This window comes from Oncorhynchus keta, chromosome 17 (assembly GCF_023373465.1).
Source record: "Oncorhynchus keta strain PuntledgeMale-10-30-2019 chromosome 17, Oket_V2, whole genome shotgun sequence".
Taxonomy (NCBI): Eukaryota; Metazoa; Chordata; class Actinopteri; order Salmoniformes; family Salmonidae; genus Oncorhynchus; species Oncorhynchus keta.
This window is the reverse complement of record NC_068437.1, coordinates 28,215,429-28,233,868: the sequence shown is the minus strand read 5'-3', so window position 1 is coordinate 28,233,868 and position 18,440 is coordinate 28,215,429. Positions and strand designations below refer to the sequence as shown.

General features: G+C 44.0%; 1 protein-coding gene across 3 annotated transcripts in view; it reads right to left on the bottom strand.

Moving 5' to 3' along the window:
- Positions 1–18,440, bottom strand: part of LOC118396744 (semaphorin-4B) — a 99,454-nt gene that overhangs the window by 16,676 nt on the left and 64,338 nt on the right. For all 3 annotated transcript variants that reach the window (XM_052465788.1, XM_035791140.2, XM_035791141.2), the window contains 6 exons: positions 13,365–13,525; positions 11,685–11,747; positions 11,010–11,108; positions 9,791–9,902; positions 9,348–9,464; positions 8,840–8,997 (listed from right to left, as the gene is read on the bottom strand). In XM_052465788.1, coding sequence (XP_052321748.1) covers positions 8,840–8,997; positions 9,348–9,464; positions 9,791–9,902; positions 11,010–11,108; positions 11,685–11,747; positions 13,365–13,525 — 710 coding nt within the window. The remainder of the gene's footprint in view (positions 1–8,839; positions 8,998–9,347; positions 9,465–9,790; positions 9,903–11,009; positions 11,109–11,684; positions 11,748–13,364; positions 13,526–18,440) is intronic.

The window sequence follows — 18,440 nt, the reverse complement described above, 5'->3', positions numbered from 1 at the left end:
ACTTTGGCCTGCATGCCAAGCCTCACGTCTGGAGGTAACCTGGCACTATCCCTACTGTGAAGTATGGTGGTGGCAGCATCATGCTGTGCGGATGTTTTTCAGGGGAAGGGACTGGGAGACTAGTCAAGATTGAGGGAAAGATGAACGGAGCAAAGTACAGAGAAATCCTTGATGAAAACCTGCTCCAGACCGCTCATAACCTCAGACTAGGTCAAAGGTTCTCCTTCCAACAGGACAACGACCCTAAGCACACAGCCAAGACAATGCAGGAGTGTGTTCGAGACAAGTCTCTGAATGTCCTTGTGTGGCCCAGCCAGAGGCCAGACTTGAACCCGATCGAACATCTCTGGAGAGACCTGAAAATAGCTGTGCAGCGATGCTCCCCATCCAACCTGACAAAGCTTGAGAGGATCTGCAGAGAACAATGAGAGAAACTCCCCAAATACAGGTGTGCCATGCTGGGGAAGGATACCCAAGAAGACTCAAGGCTTTAATCACTGCCAAAGGTGCTTCAACAAAGTACTGAGTAAAGGGTCTGAATACTTATGTAAATGTGATATTTCAGTTTCATATTTTTAACACATTTGCAAAAATGTCTAAAAACTTGCTTTTGTGTTGTTATTATGGGATATTGCGTGTAGATTGATGAGGGGAAAAAACGATTTAATACATTTTAGAATAAGGCTGTAACGTAACATAATGTGGAAAAAGTCAAGGGGTCTGAATACTTTCCGAATGCACTGTATGTCATGGTGGCAAGGCATATGAACTAACAGATTATAGAGCAAACAACATAATTATCACAACACAGGTTGTGACATGGCTATTTTATCCTGGCTTGGCTTCCCCAGTGATTTTACCCACGCACTGCTACTGATTATAAGGGAGCAGGTAACTTATAATTTGGCTACAATAATTACAATTGCTTTTGAAGCTTTTGAAATTTTCAAGGTAGGCCTATGTCAGTACTTGAAATTTAATTTGGAGCGCAGAAATTCAAGTAGGCTACTTCAAGCCCCTTGTAAAATTGCAGGTCTAACATGGAAAACAAAATGTATTTGTCATGTTATTTCACTACTAGACCATATTGTGAATAAGTTATGTAATTTATTGTCATTATATCTAGAATAATTAATATAAATAGTGTTGGATGTTGCGCAGTAGCCTATCCTACACAATTGCGCACAGTAGACTTGGGGCTCTATATTAACAAACTTAACACAAAGGTAAGTGCAGGTGGTAGCGTTATAGGTTCAGGGGTGAGCCAGAAATATTTTTTGCTATTTTCACTATCACAATTATCGGCGCACTTGCTGGCTTTGGTGCAAAAGGGCTAGGTTTTGATGAATAAACAAGTTGTGGATGTGTGGAGGCTCAGCCCCTCACTGGCCAATCAGAACAAGCTCCATGGCAAAATATGTGGTTGCTTCAAGTTGTGCATTTACGGTCTTTTATGTATTGCCTTGGAATCAACTACAATCATTTCTCCACATGGGCATATAATGTTAAAACAATGTAGAATATGGAGGGTTTTATGCACATCCAAACTTTTCACAGTAGCTGGAGAAAGATGTACTGTAAAGCGAAAGGAAGAATGTCCCCTAACTGTTATACTACTCCCACCTAGAACTGGTTTATGAATATAATCAGAACCATCTTACAGATCAGATTGCATTCACACATCTCCAAAAGTTGCATAGCATGCAATCCTCAGATGTTTTAACCATAGAACCAGGAAGGTACATACAGTGGGACAAAAAAGTATTTAGTCAGCCACCAATTGTGCAAGTTCTCCCACTTAAAAAGATGAGAGAGGCCTGTAATTTTAATCATAGGTACATTTCAACTATCACAGACAAAATGAGAAAAAAAATCCAGAAAATCACATTGAACGATTTTTAATGAATTTATTTGCAAATTATGGTGGAAAATAAGTATTTGGTCACCTACAAACAAGCAAGATTTCTGGCTCTCACATACCTGTAACTTATTTTTTAAACAACAACAAATAAATAAATGTCAAATGTAATGATATCATAAAATCACCGGGATAAAGAAGTCAGGCTGTTGAACCTTCATTACAGTCTGGCTTAGGAAGGCTTGTGAAGGCCTGAAATTTCCATCCCCAATTACAACATTTTCCATCAAGATAGAACTGCTAAAAGGGGGGTGGAGTTGCAATCTACTGTAGAGATAGCCTGCAGAGTTTTGTCCTATTATCCAGGTCTATGCCCAAAGAGTTCGAGCTACTACTTTTAATAATCCATCTCACCAGAAACAAGTATTTCAATGTTGCCGCTTTTTATAAACCCCCAGCTCCCAGCTCTGCCCTGGACACCATATGTGAATTGATTGTCCCCCATCTATTGTCAGAGTCCGTACTGTTAGGTGACCTAAACTGGGATATGCTTAACACCCCGGCCGTCCTACAATCTAAGCTAGATGCCCTCAATCTCACACAAATCATCAAGGAACCTACCAGGTACAACCCCAAATCCACAAACATGGGCACCCTCATAGATATCATCCTGACCAATTTGCCCTCCAAATACACCTCGGCTTTTTTCAACCAGGATCTCAGCAATCACTGCCTCATTGCCTGCGTCCGTTATGGGTCCGCGGTCAAACGACCACCCCTCATCACGCTCCACCTAAAACACTTCTGTGAGCAGGCCTTTCTAATCGACCTGGCCCGGGTATCCTGGCAGGATATTGTCCTCATCCCGTCAATAGATGATGCCTGGTTGTTCTTCAAAAGTGCCTTACTCACCATCTTAAATAAGCATGCCCCTTTCACAAAATGTAGAACTGAGAACAGATATAGCCCTTGGTTCACTCCAGACTTGACTGCCCTTGACCAGCACAAAAACATCCTGTGGCGCACTGCACTAGCTTCGAATAGTCCCCACGATATGCAACTTTTCAGGGAAGTCGGGAACCAATATACACAGTCAGTTAGGAAAGCAAAGGCTAGCTTTTTCAAACAGAAATTTGCATCCTGCAGCACTAATTCCAAAAAGTTTTGGGACACTTTTATTTGTATTTATCCGTTATTGTACGACCTGGGGAATAGTTACAGGGGAGAGGAGGGGGATGAATGAGCCAATTGTAAACTGGGGATTATTAGGTGACCGTGATGGTTTGAGGGCCAGATTGGGAATTTAGCCAGGACACCGGGGTTAACACCCCTACTCTTATGATAAGTGCCATGGGATCTTTAATGACCTCAGAGAGTCAGGACACGCGTTTAACGTCCCATCCGAAATACGGCACCCTACACAGGGTAGTGTCCCCAATCACTGCCATGGGGCATTTGGGATATTTTTTTAGACCAGAGGCAAGAGTGCCTCCCACTGGCCCGCCAAAGCCACTTCCAGCAGCATCTGGTCTCCCATCCAGGAACTGACCAGGACCAACCCTGCTTAGCTTCAGAAGCAAGCCAGCAGTGGTATACAGGGTGGTATGCTGCTGTAAAGTCCATGGAGAATGAGAGCACCTCCTCTCAGCTACCCACTGCACTGAGGCTTGGAAACCCTGTCACCACCGATAAATCCACGATAATAAAGAATTTCAATAAGCATTTCTCTACGGCTGGCCACACTTTCCACCTGGCTACCCAAATCCCGGCTAACAGCTCCGCACCGATCGCAGCAACTGGCCCAAGCCCCACCCCTCGCTTCTCCTTCACCAAAATCCAGACAGCTGATGTTCTGAAAGAGCTACAGAATCTGGACCCCTATAAATCAGCTGGGCTTGACAATCTGGACAATCTCTTCCTAAAATTATCCACCGGCATTGTCTTAACCCCTATTACTAGTTTGTTCAACCTCTCTTTCGTATCGTCTGAGATTGGAAAGTGGCTGCGGTCATCCCCCTCTTCAAAGGGGGAGACACTTTAGACCCAAACTGTTACAGACCTATATCCATCCTGCCCTGCCTTTCTAAAGTCTTCGAAAGCCAAGTGAACAAACAGATCACCGACCATCTCGAATCCCACCGTACCTTCTCCGCTATGCAATCCGGTTTCCGAGCTGGTCATGGGTGCACCTCAGCCACGCTCAAGGTCCTAAACGATATTATAGCCACCATCAATTAAAAACAGTACCGTGCAGCTGTCTTCATCGACCTGGCCAAAGTTTTCGACTCTGTCAATCACCGTATTCTTATCGGCAGACTCAACAGCCTTGGTTTCTCTAATGACTGTCTCGCCTGGTTCACTAACTACTTCTCAGATAGAGTTCAGTGTCAAATCAGAAGGCCTGTTGTCCGGACCTCTGGCAGTCTCTATGGAGGTGCCACAGGGTTCAATTCTCGGGCTAACTCTTTTCTCTGTATATATCAATGATGTTGCTCTTGCTGCGGGTGATTCTTTGATCCACCTCTATGCAGACGACACCATTCTGTATACACCTAGCCCTTCTTTGGACACTGTGTTAACAATCCTCGAAATGAGCTTCGATGCCATACAACACAACTTTCGTGGCCTCCAACTGCTCTTAAACGCTAGTAAAACTAAATGCATGCTCTTCAACCAATAGCTGCCCGCACCCGCCCACCCACCTAGCATCACTACTCCGGACGGTTCGGACTTAGAATATGTGGACAACTATAAATACCTAGGTGTCTGGGCTAGACTGTAAACTCTCCTTCCAGACTCATATTAATCATCTCCAATTCAAAATTAAATCTAGAATTGGCTTCCTATTTCGCAACAAAGCCTCCTTCACTCATGATGCTGATACTCATGATAGTCGTAAAACTGACTATCATGCCGATCCTTGACTTCGGCGATGTCAGTTACAAAATAGCTTCCAACACTCTACTCAGAAAATTGGATGCAGTCTATCACAGTGCAATCCGTTTTGTCACCAAAGCCCCATATACTACCCATCATTGCGACCTGTATGTTCTCGTTGGCTGGTCCTCGCTACATATTTGCTTCCAAACCCACTTGCTCAAGATCATCTATAAGTCTATGCCAGGTAAAGCTCCACCTTATCTCAGCTCACTGGTCATCATAGCAACACCCACCCATAGCACGCGCTAATGATTATGATTTCTCAGGAGCCAATCCGTTTATCAAAAGTCTTGACTACTTTGCGATTGCATTGGGCAGGACAAAAATAAGCCAAAGCCCCATATAGACCACTGCGGCACTCGGGAGGCTCCATCTACAACATTTTTAATGCTTAACAATTGCCTTGCACAAAGTATGAAAATACTAAAAGACTGCGCAGGATTCTTAAAGAATTTCATTTAAATGTTAATTGTATTTTTTGATCACAGAAACAATGAGAAAATATGGAAAAATAAATCATGAAATGTTTATTATATAAAGCGGCCAGTGTAATCATCTGCCAGAGAGTCGCCCCAATCGGCCTGAGCCCCAAGTAATACATGTGGGCCAGATAACTCACACCAGAATCAGCCCGAGCTCAATCCCCGCATCCTAGCCATAAGTAATACTGCCTAAGGCGGCCCAGACTCGGGCCACATGACGTTGGCCGAGTCTGACTCTCAGCCAAATGCCCCGACTCTCAGCCGTAATCGGCCCAGATCCAAGGTGCTAGTTTGGTAGGCTGCGTTTCGGCTGTCAAAATTCATGGCATAACCAACTGCATCACCGCTAAGACATTCTGTTAAAGGTCCCCAAAGCACATACATCCCTGGGTCGCTCGTCCTTTCAGTTCGCTGCAGCTAGCGACTGGAACAAGCTGCAACAGACACTCAAACTGGACAATTTTATCTCAATCTCTTCATTCAAAGACTCAATTATGGACACTCTTACTGACAGTTGTGGCTGCTTTGTGTGATGTATTGTTGTCTCTACCATATTGCCCTTTGTTCTGTTGTCTTGTGCCCAATAATGTTTGTACCATGTTTTGTGCTGCTACCATGTTGTGCCGCTGCCATGTTATTGTCATGTGGTGTTGCTACCATGCTGTGTTGTTTTCTGTTGCTGCCATGCTATGTTGTTGTCTTAGGTCTCTCTTTATGTAGTGTTGTGTTGTCTTTCTTGTCGTGATGTGTGTTTTGTCCTATATTTATGTTTTATTTATTTTTTATTTTTAATCCCAGCCCTCGTCCCCGCAGGAGGCCTTTTGCCTTTTGGTAGGCCGTCATTGTAAATAAGAACTTGCCAAGTTAAATAAAGGTTAAATAAAATAAATAAAATCATTTTTTGGTTGGTCTTAAATATCCCTTTCAGGGCTGCCTGAAATTAGCACTTTGGGACATGTTTTTAAGGACACAACTCAAATATTTCTACCCCGCCCATCTGGGCGCAAACGAGCTGATAAAAGACAGGTAAATTGCCGAACCTGGCGTTAGGGCGGAAAAATGCCAGTGCGCCAGTTTTTACATGACAAAATCGCAAACTAATGTGCGTTTGAAACTAGCGTCGCATTAATGCCAGCTGAAAATAGAGCACGAAACATGAAACATTTGGAAAATTCCTTCCTGGATCAGATGATGATGTATGAAACTATCACAACATAACTAATTAGCTGGACACCAAATACGCATCCAACAAGTATTATGCATAATTATTGAAGAACCACGTTAATGACGGTATTGATTTAGGTTTTCAGTATCAAGGTAAGGTGACTCTTTCTGTTAGAAGCATTCCATTTTGCAAGTCATACAATGTTTTGGATTTGTGCGCTCATGAAAACAGTTTTTACCCCATAACACAAGGACACACGAAATGTTAAGTAGTTACACAGCATTCCTCTATACAAAATCTGTCTGACAGCTAGATCCAGGATTCATAAAGGGTTCAAGTTCAATGTCTAATTTAACTGATTAATGCTTAATATAATGACAACTTACACTGCCATAAATGCAAGGTCAGAAAAGTAAGGGTTTATGTCACATGATTTCATCAAGAACCATGACCAACCAAGATAAAGGGTTAAACATAGGTATTAAATCAACTCTTGAATTGTATTGAATATAGCTATGATCCCTCTTTATATCTTAATGTAATGACATGAAAAAATGATTATCATTGGACTCATCAACAGCTGTAACAAGTTGTACATTGTAGGAAATCCTCACTGGTACCCTAGTTTATAGAAAGTCCCTGGTACACTGTCTACAGTTTCACCAACACATATTGCACGACCCAAACCTAAAGCTTTTAAAGGGGAACTCCCTAACATACACACTATAGTGGCTTGTATGGGGTGAGGATAAGAAAAACCAGGAGCTACGATACTCTGTACTCGGAGTTCAAACCTACCCTGTGATTGACAGCTGACCTGCCCACCACCACCCTGTGTTTTATTTCAGAGGAGAAGGAAGGGTGTGTCCTGCAGCCTCACTCTGACAGTGGCAGACTGACTGGTGTCCATCTGAATGTCACTCAGTGTCAAGACAAACACCTGCAGATAGACAGTTACTGTAGAGAAGCCTTTCAGCTTTCAGCCTGCAGAGCCTGGAATGGATAGGCACCTTGAGTCATCAAAATTATATTACTAGGAGCTGTCTCAGCCTGTCTACTACCCATGTGAAAAATATAAACGAGTAAAAATATCCCTCCATTGGAACTGCTATGTATGGAGCCTCTTAAAGTGCAAAAAACCATTCCTCTGTTTAAATTAGTTTAGTGCCCGTGTGGTGAAGGAGGGAATTACATATAAAAGGCACAGATGCAATTGTGAGCTGGCCCCAAAGCAGAGCTCTATTTCACGTATCCACATGGTTAATATTTTCTAATTAAGTTTGATAATGGGCGTTGGTAGATTCATTACGCTCATTTGCTATATGAAGGATGACAAGGTGCTGTCTGCACGGGCCTTGGGCTCAGTCACACAGCTCCTCCCTTCACTGTGTGTCCCTCACTCTGTCCACTCTGGCAGCACTGCAATGGTAGTGCTTATCTCTTTATAAAATTAAAAAGCTAAGAAATGCACTGTTGAAAGACACACATCAGCAGCCAGCTTTCCCCGAAGATTGAATGCTGGAAATGCAAAGCCTGGAAGGAGAGGTGGATACTATAAAACTGTCATCTAGTATTTCACACTTTCTTTGGATGGATTGGCCATACTACAGCTGTGATAAAGAGGAGGCCACAGAGAGTAGATGAGGTTCATGTTTAGACTGATTGGAAACCATTCCTTTTAGGTTAAAATACTAGAATATTTAATATTTCAGCTGCTTGTAGTGCATCTATCAAATGAGCAGGTTGACGTTTACTGGGATGAATCTTGTCCTGGAGGCCGAGCTGAGCGATTTCCACTAGATGGGCCAGCAGCAAAGTCAAAATCGTCTATATCGTAAAAATTCATAAATAAAAATGGATTTTTGTTAATTTAATATTAGGGTTAGCCATAAGGTTAGCAGTGTGGTTAAGGTTCGATTTTATGACTTTGTGGCCAGCTAGTGTCTATCCTGCAGAGCTTCCTCCAGTACAACACACCTTTGTCTGCAGGTTGGTTTAGGAAAAAAAGTGGAAAAGGAGAAGCCATTTTAGGTCTGCTGTGAATCCAGGCTGAATGCTAATGATCGCTGAAATGTGATAAGAGTGGAGTGGAGGAGTGGAGGAGGAGATGTGGAGAGAAGGGCCCAAACAGAGGGAACTCACAGGAGGAATGGTTTTCTGTAACACAAGCCTGTGTCCCTCCCAGACAAACCTGTGAACAAAACGACTCCCTCCCAACCTTAAATCCCTCACCTCACACACACAGAAGTACGCACACACACATGAACTGACACACCCTTCTCCCGCTCTGATAGCTTCCAATAAATGGAGTGGAAATGTGTGGCGTTGCTGGAGAGCCTTGCTCAAGGGGGAAAGACACTTTAGATAGGCCATCTCCGTTGAAGTGTCACTCACCTTACACACGCGAGCGATGCGCGATACAATGGTGTTGTCAAAGAATTCAAACTCCTTTCCCGCTTCGCTGAAGAAGAAGTAAATCTTATCGTCGTCGCCCACCGGGTTGCCTTTGGGCAGGCTCTCCTGAATGTAGGCAGAGCCCACAAAGGCTGGGTCTGGAAGAACAACAACGTAACCACAGGGTGAAATGTCAACCTAGAACCATGTGTTCTAAGACATGGACATGCCTTTTACATTCACAACGTCTTCTGGCGATTCAGTAATTTTGTAACAGGAATTCTGATAACTTCTGCATGTTGAAATGGACAAAATACCAAGGGAACACATATATTTCTTCAGAGCTATGGTCACTTTAATTCATCATGTTCAGCCTGAGGTCTTCAAATACTGATTGCGTATGTTTAGGGGGAAACTGTTTATCCATGTTAATCAGAGACGTATACAACATTAGAGCATGGCATGAAGCTGCTACAGGAGAGCTAGCTGCCTGAAGACCTGAACTTACCCTGAAGCCAGTTCAAGGAGTTTTCTGTTTTTAGGGCAGCGCCTTGGCCCAGGCTCTTGTAAATAATAGGTTCATTTCCTTGGAAATTACTGACCGTCCCAGCATACAGCTCTCCATCTATAATGCAAGGAAGAACAAGATGAAGACAAACAATATCTGGACCAGGAGACAAGGAGCCTCTGTGTCACTCATAACAAACCCTTGAATCTAAAATCAAAGCGTTGTCTCCTAATATGTTTACAGTACGGAAGACACAAGAATGAACTCTTGTAAGATACATTCCAACTTTATCATTGATGAATCTATAATTAAGTATGTCAATGTGTTGTCTATTATGTTTATGTATATATTGTATTGTATACAGTATGTATTGTGTACTCAGTCTTATAGAAGCCAAACATATTTCCATGACAGTAAATAAGTGACCCCTATAGTGTACCTACCAGCCATGATGGCAGTGGACTTGTACTCAGGGTTGAAAGGGCAGCGGCCGCGTCCATCCTCTGTCACTATCTCCCCAGTCTGGCTCCTCACCAGAGTGAAGTCAGCTGTGTTCTGGAGAGGGCGGAGAGAGAGAGACTTGAGCAAATATAGGGCTGTAATCTACACTGACCACTGCCTTCTGGCCAGTGTTTTCAACTGCACTATGGCCCAAATGATGGGGAGGGAAACACTGGTTGGTCGCAGCTGGTCCCTTTGGGGTGGTTCAAACCAGGGTTGTTTGGAAATATGGTTGTCACATTGTGTGGTCACAATGCAAAAAGGGCTTGTTACTACCCAATGCTACAGAGACACACTTGATAAACAGTATCTCTATTTAAGTAAATGTTATTATATGATTCCATTTAGAAATGATCTGGTGATGGGGAAGATGAGGAGGGCTGCTTAGAGAAGGGATGGACATGACTGTCTGTATAAAGTACTGTATATCTCTCTGTGTGGGCTGAGACTCAGTGGTTTTGATAAGAAGGGAGACTTGGGAGGAGGAGACGCTCAGGAATTCTGGTTCACAACCTAAAGTTCTGCCAAGAGACTTTCCCTCCTCCCTTAATGTTCTCTCCCATACTGAATTATTGCAGAGGGGATTTCAAATGTTCTTTGACTGTCAATATTTCTAAATGGAAATGTCAATGTTATTCTGCATGGCCTCGGAGACCTGTCTGCTCCATCAGCTGAACACATTTAAAGATGCACTTCCTGTTCTAAAACGTCTTCATACAACTCAGAGCCACTCATGCTCACTAAACATCTGTAAGGGGTCAAATTGGAATACACTGATTTGAGGAGGAATAAAATGCTGTCTCCAGGGGGAAATACTATAAAATAGAGAAGAAAAGCTGTACTTTGATTGACAGAGTGAATTACATGACTAATTACATCTCTCTACAGCACACAGGCATGGTGGTTCTCTCTACAGCACACAGGCATGGTGGTTCTCTCTACAGCACACAGGCATGGTGGTTCTCTCTACAGCACACAGGCATGGTGGTTCTCTCTACAGCACACAGGCATGGTGGTTCTCTCTACAGCACACAGGCATGGTGGTTCTCTCTACAACACACAGGCATGGTGGTTCTCTCTACCACACACAGGCATGGTGGTTCTCTCCACAGCACACAGGCATGGTGGAACTGTATGCTAAGAAATCAAACTCACACTTACTATGTATGCACAGATTGGACTGAAGGCGTAGGTTCCACACACGTATAGATGGGTACTGTTCACACGCAGTAAAATCTTGATGTAATTGAAGCAATCAGTCTGCATTAAAGACACAGGAGAGGAGAGAGCATCGTTAATATGACTCATAGGTTTCCACAAACCATTCTGGAGGGAAAGTTCCTCAAGTTGAGTGGAGTAGCTCATTGGGTGACCCTCCAAGCATATTTCCACATTACCAGAATTAATTGCTTTCAAATAGCCTGGGAGGCCTGTTGCTAGCAGTGTCCCAAATGTCTGAGTGACTGTCTCACACAGAACACTGATTAGTGTCTTCTTCAAGATCCTGGTCTATGAGCCTTTGTCCCCCAACCCATCAATCAAACCAGGAATCAATCATACAATGTTGCCATCTGATAATATACTGTACTTCCCACAGTATTGAGGTTTCTCTACAATCACAGAGGGGTTGCTTAGATGGGATGCATAGCAATTTGTCTGGCTATAAAAAATGTACACAGGCCATCACTACTGAATGGAAATGTACAACTTAAATGGAAAGTTCTATTGCTACTGGCAGTTCATTTTCAGTACTACGGCACAAAACGAGCTTGAGAACTGGCATGGAAGTGTAAACATTGCCACTTTAGTTCCACAAATACAGCGCAATGTACTCACCTGTAGGTCTTTGCCCTTGAAACTGCACTCATCTCTCTTCCTCTCATGGGTGCTCCATGTCAGCTAGAGGAGAGGGGAATTGTCAACATACATTACAAAGACAGAGCACAGAGCTGTAAAGAACACAGCTGTGGTCCTCTGTAGCTTAGTTGGTAGAGCATGACGCTTGGATAGTGGGTTTGATACCCGGTACTAATCATACGTCAAATCTGCACGCGCATGACTGTAAGCTGCTTTGGATAAAAGTGTCTGCGAAATGGCATATACATGTAACAGTGGGGCAAAAAAAGTATTTAGTCAGCCACCAATTGTGCAAGTTCTCCCACTTAAAAAGATGAGAGGCCTGTAATTTTCATCATAGGTACACTTCAACTATGACAGACAAAATGAGAGAAAAAAAATCCAGAAAATCACATTTTAGGATTTTTAATGAATTGATTTTCATTTTATGGTGGAAAACAAGTATTTGGTCAATAACAAAAGTTTATCTTAATACTTTGTTATATACCCTTTGTTGGCAATGACAGAGGTCAAACGTTTTCTGTAAGTCTTCACAAGGTTTTCACACACTGTTGCTGGTATTCTGGCCCATTCCTCCATGCAGATCTCCTCTAGAGCAGTGATGTTTTGGGGCTGTTGCTGGGCAACACGGACTTTCAACTCCCTCCAAAGATTTTCTATGGAGTTGAGATCTGGAGTCTGGCTAGGCCACTCCAGGACCTTGAAATGCTTCTTACGAAGCCAATCCTTCGTTGCCCGTGCGGTGTGTTTGGTATCATTGTCATGCTGAATGACCCAGCCACGTTTCATCTTCAATGCTCTTGCTGATGGAGGGAGGTTTTCACTCAAAATCTCACGATACATGGCCCCATTCATTCATTCAACGTTTGACCTCTGTCATTGCCAACAAAGGGTATATAACAAAGTATTGAGATAAACTTTTGTTATTGACCAAATACTTACTTTCCTCCATAATTTGCAAATAAATTAATTAAAAATCCTACAATGTGATTTTCTGGATTTTTTTTCTCGTTTTGTCTGTCATATAATGAAAATTACAGGCCTCTCTCATCTTTTTAAGTGGGAGAACTTGCACAATTGGTGGCTGACTAAATATTTTTTTGTCCCACTGTATATATATACACATATATATATCACTGTAGAACATTGTCAAAGATGTTATCCACCAACCATGTACATGATATAATTCCACACATCCTCACCCTGACTCACGGTTACTGTTCATGCACACAGAGAAACAACACAATACAACACTGTTGTGAAGTGTATCTGAGAGCCGAGGGTATTAGATTCCACCTCTAGAAACACAACAAATATGTTTCAATCGTTCAGCTAGGGCCGCTGGGCTGTTGTGTCTACTTTGATTTGCACTATGTTTAGACTTAATGTGGTGAGCTGAGGTGGTGGCCAGGCGGAATGTCAAGTCCCAAACCACCTCCACGATATGAGGTCATTATTAACAGGTGCCATTCAAATGCCATGTCGATACTTATTTTATTATGCAGATGGATTATCCGTTTTGAAGCATACTCCCAGATGAAATGTGTTTATTGCACAGAAATAGTATCAATTATGACTATGTCTAATATCCATTCCTTATGAAAAACTACCTCTTGAACGTCTCTCAAAACACACCGACACACACTCGTGCCCACTTACATTACGTTGTAGCTTGACTCTGCTGATATCAGAGAGGTTGAGGGCGAAGAGCTCCTCTCGTGCTCCAACATAGAGCATGTTATCTTCCTTACTGAGGAGCAGAGAGGTATAATTGAAGACCCCATCCATAGAGAATCTCTTGGCTGACCTCTCATTTGCATCTGAGGAGAGAAAAAAACAGAAAGAGGACTAGAAATATTAACAAACTGAATGTTTTACTGCAATATGAGCCCCTAGAAAGCATTAACAGATTTGCCTGGACAATAATTTTTTACATCAAAATGGTAATAATGTCTGTGTTATTTTGTTTGTGTATACATGTGCTCTCTGCTCCCATGACAACAACATTGTCTGGCCTACAGGCTCTCTTTCTGCTGACTCCATCCCTACAGGGGAGCTACAATAGGAGAGATGGACAGAGCCTGGCCTCCTGAGCTCATAATAAGAAATAAAAATGACCCAACCACAGGACTAAAAGCAGCAGCTGGAGGAGTGTGTGTGTGTGCTCAGCCTCCAGTCCTGTCACCCTCTCTCATCACCTCTGGAGAGGGCTGCAGAAAGAGAGTGAAAGCCAGCTCCCCATCTTTCTCGCTATCTTGACACCCCTTCAAAAGCCCACCCTCTGCCTGCAGCCACATGTCACATCATTGACTCCCTCTCTAAGCCGAAAGCTCCACATTCAGTACATTGATGCAGAGTGGAGGTCTTCTGAGCTGGCCAGTCCAACATAAACAACATGGAGAACATTTTGCCATGAAAACATATGGTACTGTATATAAATGCCTACTAAGTGATTCTCTGAAGACATCACTCACTGCCTTACGGATTATGAGTCAACCCAAAGATTTAAATACATTTCAATCAATACATTTGCAGACTCGACATGAACTACTGAGTCTATGCTATACATTCGCAACGCAATATTTATAGTTTTAGCTTATCAGAGAAGATACAGTAGTCCTACCTCTACCTTTCAATACAGAAACACATTTTAATATTTGATCATATTTGATCAGTATAGTGCTGCTTCATGCTAGTGAGCCATTTCCTCTCTCTCCTTTCCTTTATCTTCCTTCTCTCTCGCCTCCTTTCCTCCCCTCTCCCCTCGTTTCCTTCCCTTCCCTCTCTCCTCCTTCTCTCCTCTCTTTCCTCAGAGCTTTGGGCAAATGTAACGGTGATTTACCCATGCAAAGACAAATGCTGGAGCTTGAACCAAAACAAGGGCTTAGAGGGATTTCCACAGAGGAGGATATCTATACAATTTCTCTCTTGAGTCAGACCACCACTGTCATATTCTCTGAACACTGCTGAGGGAGACACAATGAGGCGGGTAATTGTGTACCATTAAGGGAATCCATCTGGGTTTAGTAGTGTGAGCATTTATTTTCATAATTTCAGCCAGTCATTAGTCAGGTTTCTATTTCCATTGTATCAAGCTGCAGTGAGGAGGTTTGCATACAGCGTTGTATAGCCTAACAATACTCAACATGTCTGCCCATTCCATAACATTGTGGTCAATATTTCAAGGATCTGTGTGCCCAGAAGAAAATGATTTTCATGCATAAGATGGCTTGCATTGATGAATTATCCTTGGAACAAAGCAAAATCATTGCTCATAAATCCAAGATAATAATATGGGCCGATCCAAGAAAATGGATTTCACAGATTTCAGCAATTCAACACGTTTCCATGAAACTGTAGCATATGGAATGTGAGGCTTTTGGAAGAAGAAGTGCAGCTGTGAGGAGAGCTGTAAAAAAAGGGCAACTTTTATTTGAAGAGTGCTAAATAACATCAGGTCATCTGGAACAAAAATGATCAAGACAAAGAAGGACAAATATAGCAGATAAAGATATAATGCAATATATAATAAATATATATTGTACTGAAAACCAGTTAGAAGTGGGAGAGACAAAAAGTGTATTTACACTCCAACGACGGGATTAGTGCCTTATTAATCAGAAGAGTCTGTCTGTCTGCCAGAATGTACTGGTGCTGCTGTTAAGGATTCTGTTTAAAGATGCTATTACAATGGCATCGTTTAGGAGCCAAAGATAACTTGATTGCTGATCTCAAGGGGACAAAATATAATTTATAGCCCGAGGACTACAAAAGTGAACTGGAATAGTTGCTGGTCAGTCAGTCTTTCAGTCAGTCTCTAGACCGTCTCCCCCAGGTCTCCATTACAGGGCCCTCCACAGACAGACAGGTCCCCTGACAGACAGGTCCCTTGACAGACAGACAGACAGACAGGTCCCTTGACAGACAGACAGACAGGTCCCTTGACAGACAGACAGACAGACAGACAGACAGACAGACAGACAGACAGACAGACAGACAGACAGGTCCCTTGACAGACAGACAGACAGACAGACAGACAGACAGACAGACAGACAGACAGACAGACAGACAGACAGACAGACAGACAGGTCCCTTGACAGACAGACAGACAGGTCCCTTGACAGACAGACAGACAGACAGGTCCCTTGACAGACAGACAGACAGACAGACAGACAGACAGACAGGTCCCTTGACAGACAGACAGACAGACAGACAGACAGACAGACAGACAGACAGACAGACAGACAGACAGACAGGTCCCTTGACAGACAGACAGACAGACAGAGACAGACAGGTCCCTTGACAGACAGACAGACAGACAGACAGACAGACAGACAGACAGGTCCCTTGACAGACAGACAGACAGACAGACAGACAGACAGACAGACAGACAGACAGGTCCCTTGACAGACAGACAGACAGACAGACAGACAGACAGACAGACAGACAGACAGACAGACAGACAGACAGACAGACAGGTCCCTTGACAGACAGACAGACAGACAGACAGACAGGTCCCTTGACAGACAGACAGACAGACAGACAGACAGACAGACAGACAGACAGACAGGTCCCTTGACAGACAGACAGACAGACAGACAGACAGACAGACAGACAGACAGACAGACAGACAGACAGGTCCCTTGACAGACAGACAGACAGACAGACAGACAGACAGACAGACAGACAGACAGAGACAGACAGGTCCCTTGACAGACAGACAGACAGACAGACAGACAGACAGGTCCCTTGACAGACAGACAGACAGACAGAGACAGACAGGTCCCTTGACAGACAGACAGACAGACAGACAGACAGACAGACAGACAGACACAGACAGACAGGTCCCTTGACAGACAGCCAGACAGACAGACAGACAGGTCCCTTGACAGACAGACAGACAGACAGACAGAGACAGACAGGTCCCTTGACAGACAGACAGACAGACAGACAGACAGACAGACAGACAGACAGACAGAGACAGACAGGTCCCTTGACAGACAGACAGACAGACAGACAGACAGACAGACAGAGACAGACAGACAGACACAGACAGACAGACACAGACAGACAGGTCCCTTGACAGACAGACAGACAGACAGACAGACAGACAGACAGACAGACAGACAGACAGACAGTCCCTTGACAGACAGCCAGACAGACAGACAGACAGGTCCCTTGACAGACAGACAGACAGACAGACAGACAGACAGACAGACAGACAGACAGACAGACAGACAGACAGACAGACAGACAGACAGGTCCCAGACAGACAGACAGACAGACAGACAGACAGACAGACAGACAGACAGAGACAGACAGGTCCCTTGACAGACAGACAGACAGACAGACAGACAGACAGACAGACAGGTCCCTTGACAGACAGCCAGACAGACAGACAGACAGGTCCCTTGACAGACAGACAGACAGACAGACAGACAGACCCTTGACAGACAGACAGACAGACAGACAGACAGGTCCCTTGACAGACAGACAGACAGACAGACAGACAGACAGACAGACAGACAGACAGACAGACAGACAGACAGACAGACAGACAGACAGACAGACAGACAGACAGACAGACAGACAGACAGAGACATACAGGTCCCTTGACAGACAGACAGACAGACAGACAGAGACAGACAGGTCCCTTGACAGACAGACAGACAGACAGACACAGACAGACAGGTCCCTTGACAGACAGACAGACAGACAGACAGACAGACAGACAGACAGGTCCCTTGACAGACAGACAGACAGACAGACAGACAGACAGACAGACAGACAGACAGCATAGTCTATTTCAGACAAACTCCACTCCATTGTTGTTAGAGCATCTGAGGTTGACTCCCATGACAACGCAGGCAGCCATGGAAACGCTGTGCTGTAGTGTAATCTGGGAAGAGAAGAGCCCTGACCTGGTTAGTGTTCAGAGGAAGCAGAAGCACTCAAGAGCTGCTAGTGTCTGTTGGAGATGCGGAGAGAGGTGTGGTGTCTGCCGTAGCTACAGGGGGAGAGGGTGTTAGGGAGGGCAGGCAAGTTGGAACGTTGTAATGAGTGAAGAGGCACGACATATCATAACTAGTTTACCCTCGCCTTGTCGAGCACCTTACCCCTCTCCCCTACCCTGCAGTCCTGCCCCCGGCAACCCATAGCAATACACTGCTTTTATCAAAGGGACATCTCATTTAGTCAAACAGCAGAAACCAAGCTAATAGAGGCTTGGTTCAAATAGCAATACACTTTCGTTGGAGAGGAGACATAGCTATCTAGTCTAGGTTAACAACGCGTACAAAAGCAGAAAATGTGATCATATTACTCCAGTGCTAGCCTCTCTACACTGGCTTCCTGCTAAGGCTAGGGCTGACTTCAAGGTTTTACTGCTAACCTACAAAGCATTACATGGGCTTGCTCCTACCCATCTTTCCGATTTGGTCCTGCCGTACATACCTACAGCACCCCCTTGGGTTTGTGCCATGGGGGAGATCTTCGTGGGCTATACTCGGCCTTGTCTCAGGATGGTAAGTTGGTGGTTGAAGATATCCCTCTAGTGGTCTGGGGGCTGTGCCTTGGCAAAGTGGGTTGGGTTATATCTTGCATGTTTGGTCCTGTCCGGGGGTATCGTTGGACTGGGTCACAGTGTCTCCTGACCCCTCCGGTCTCAGCCTTGAGTATTTATGCTGCAATAGTTTGTGTCGGGGGGCTAGTGTCAGTCTGTTATATCTGGAGTAT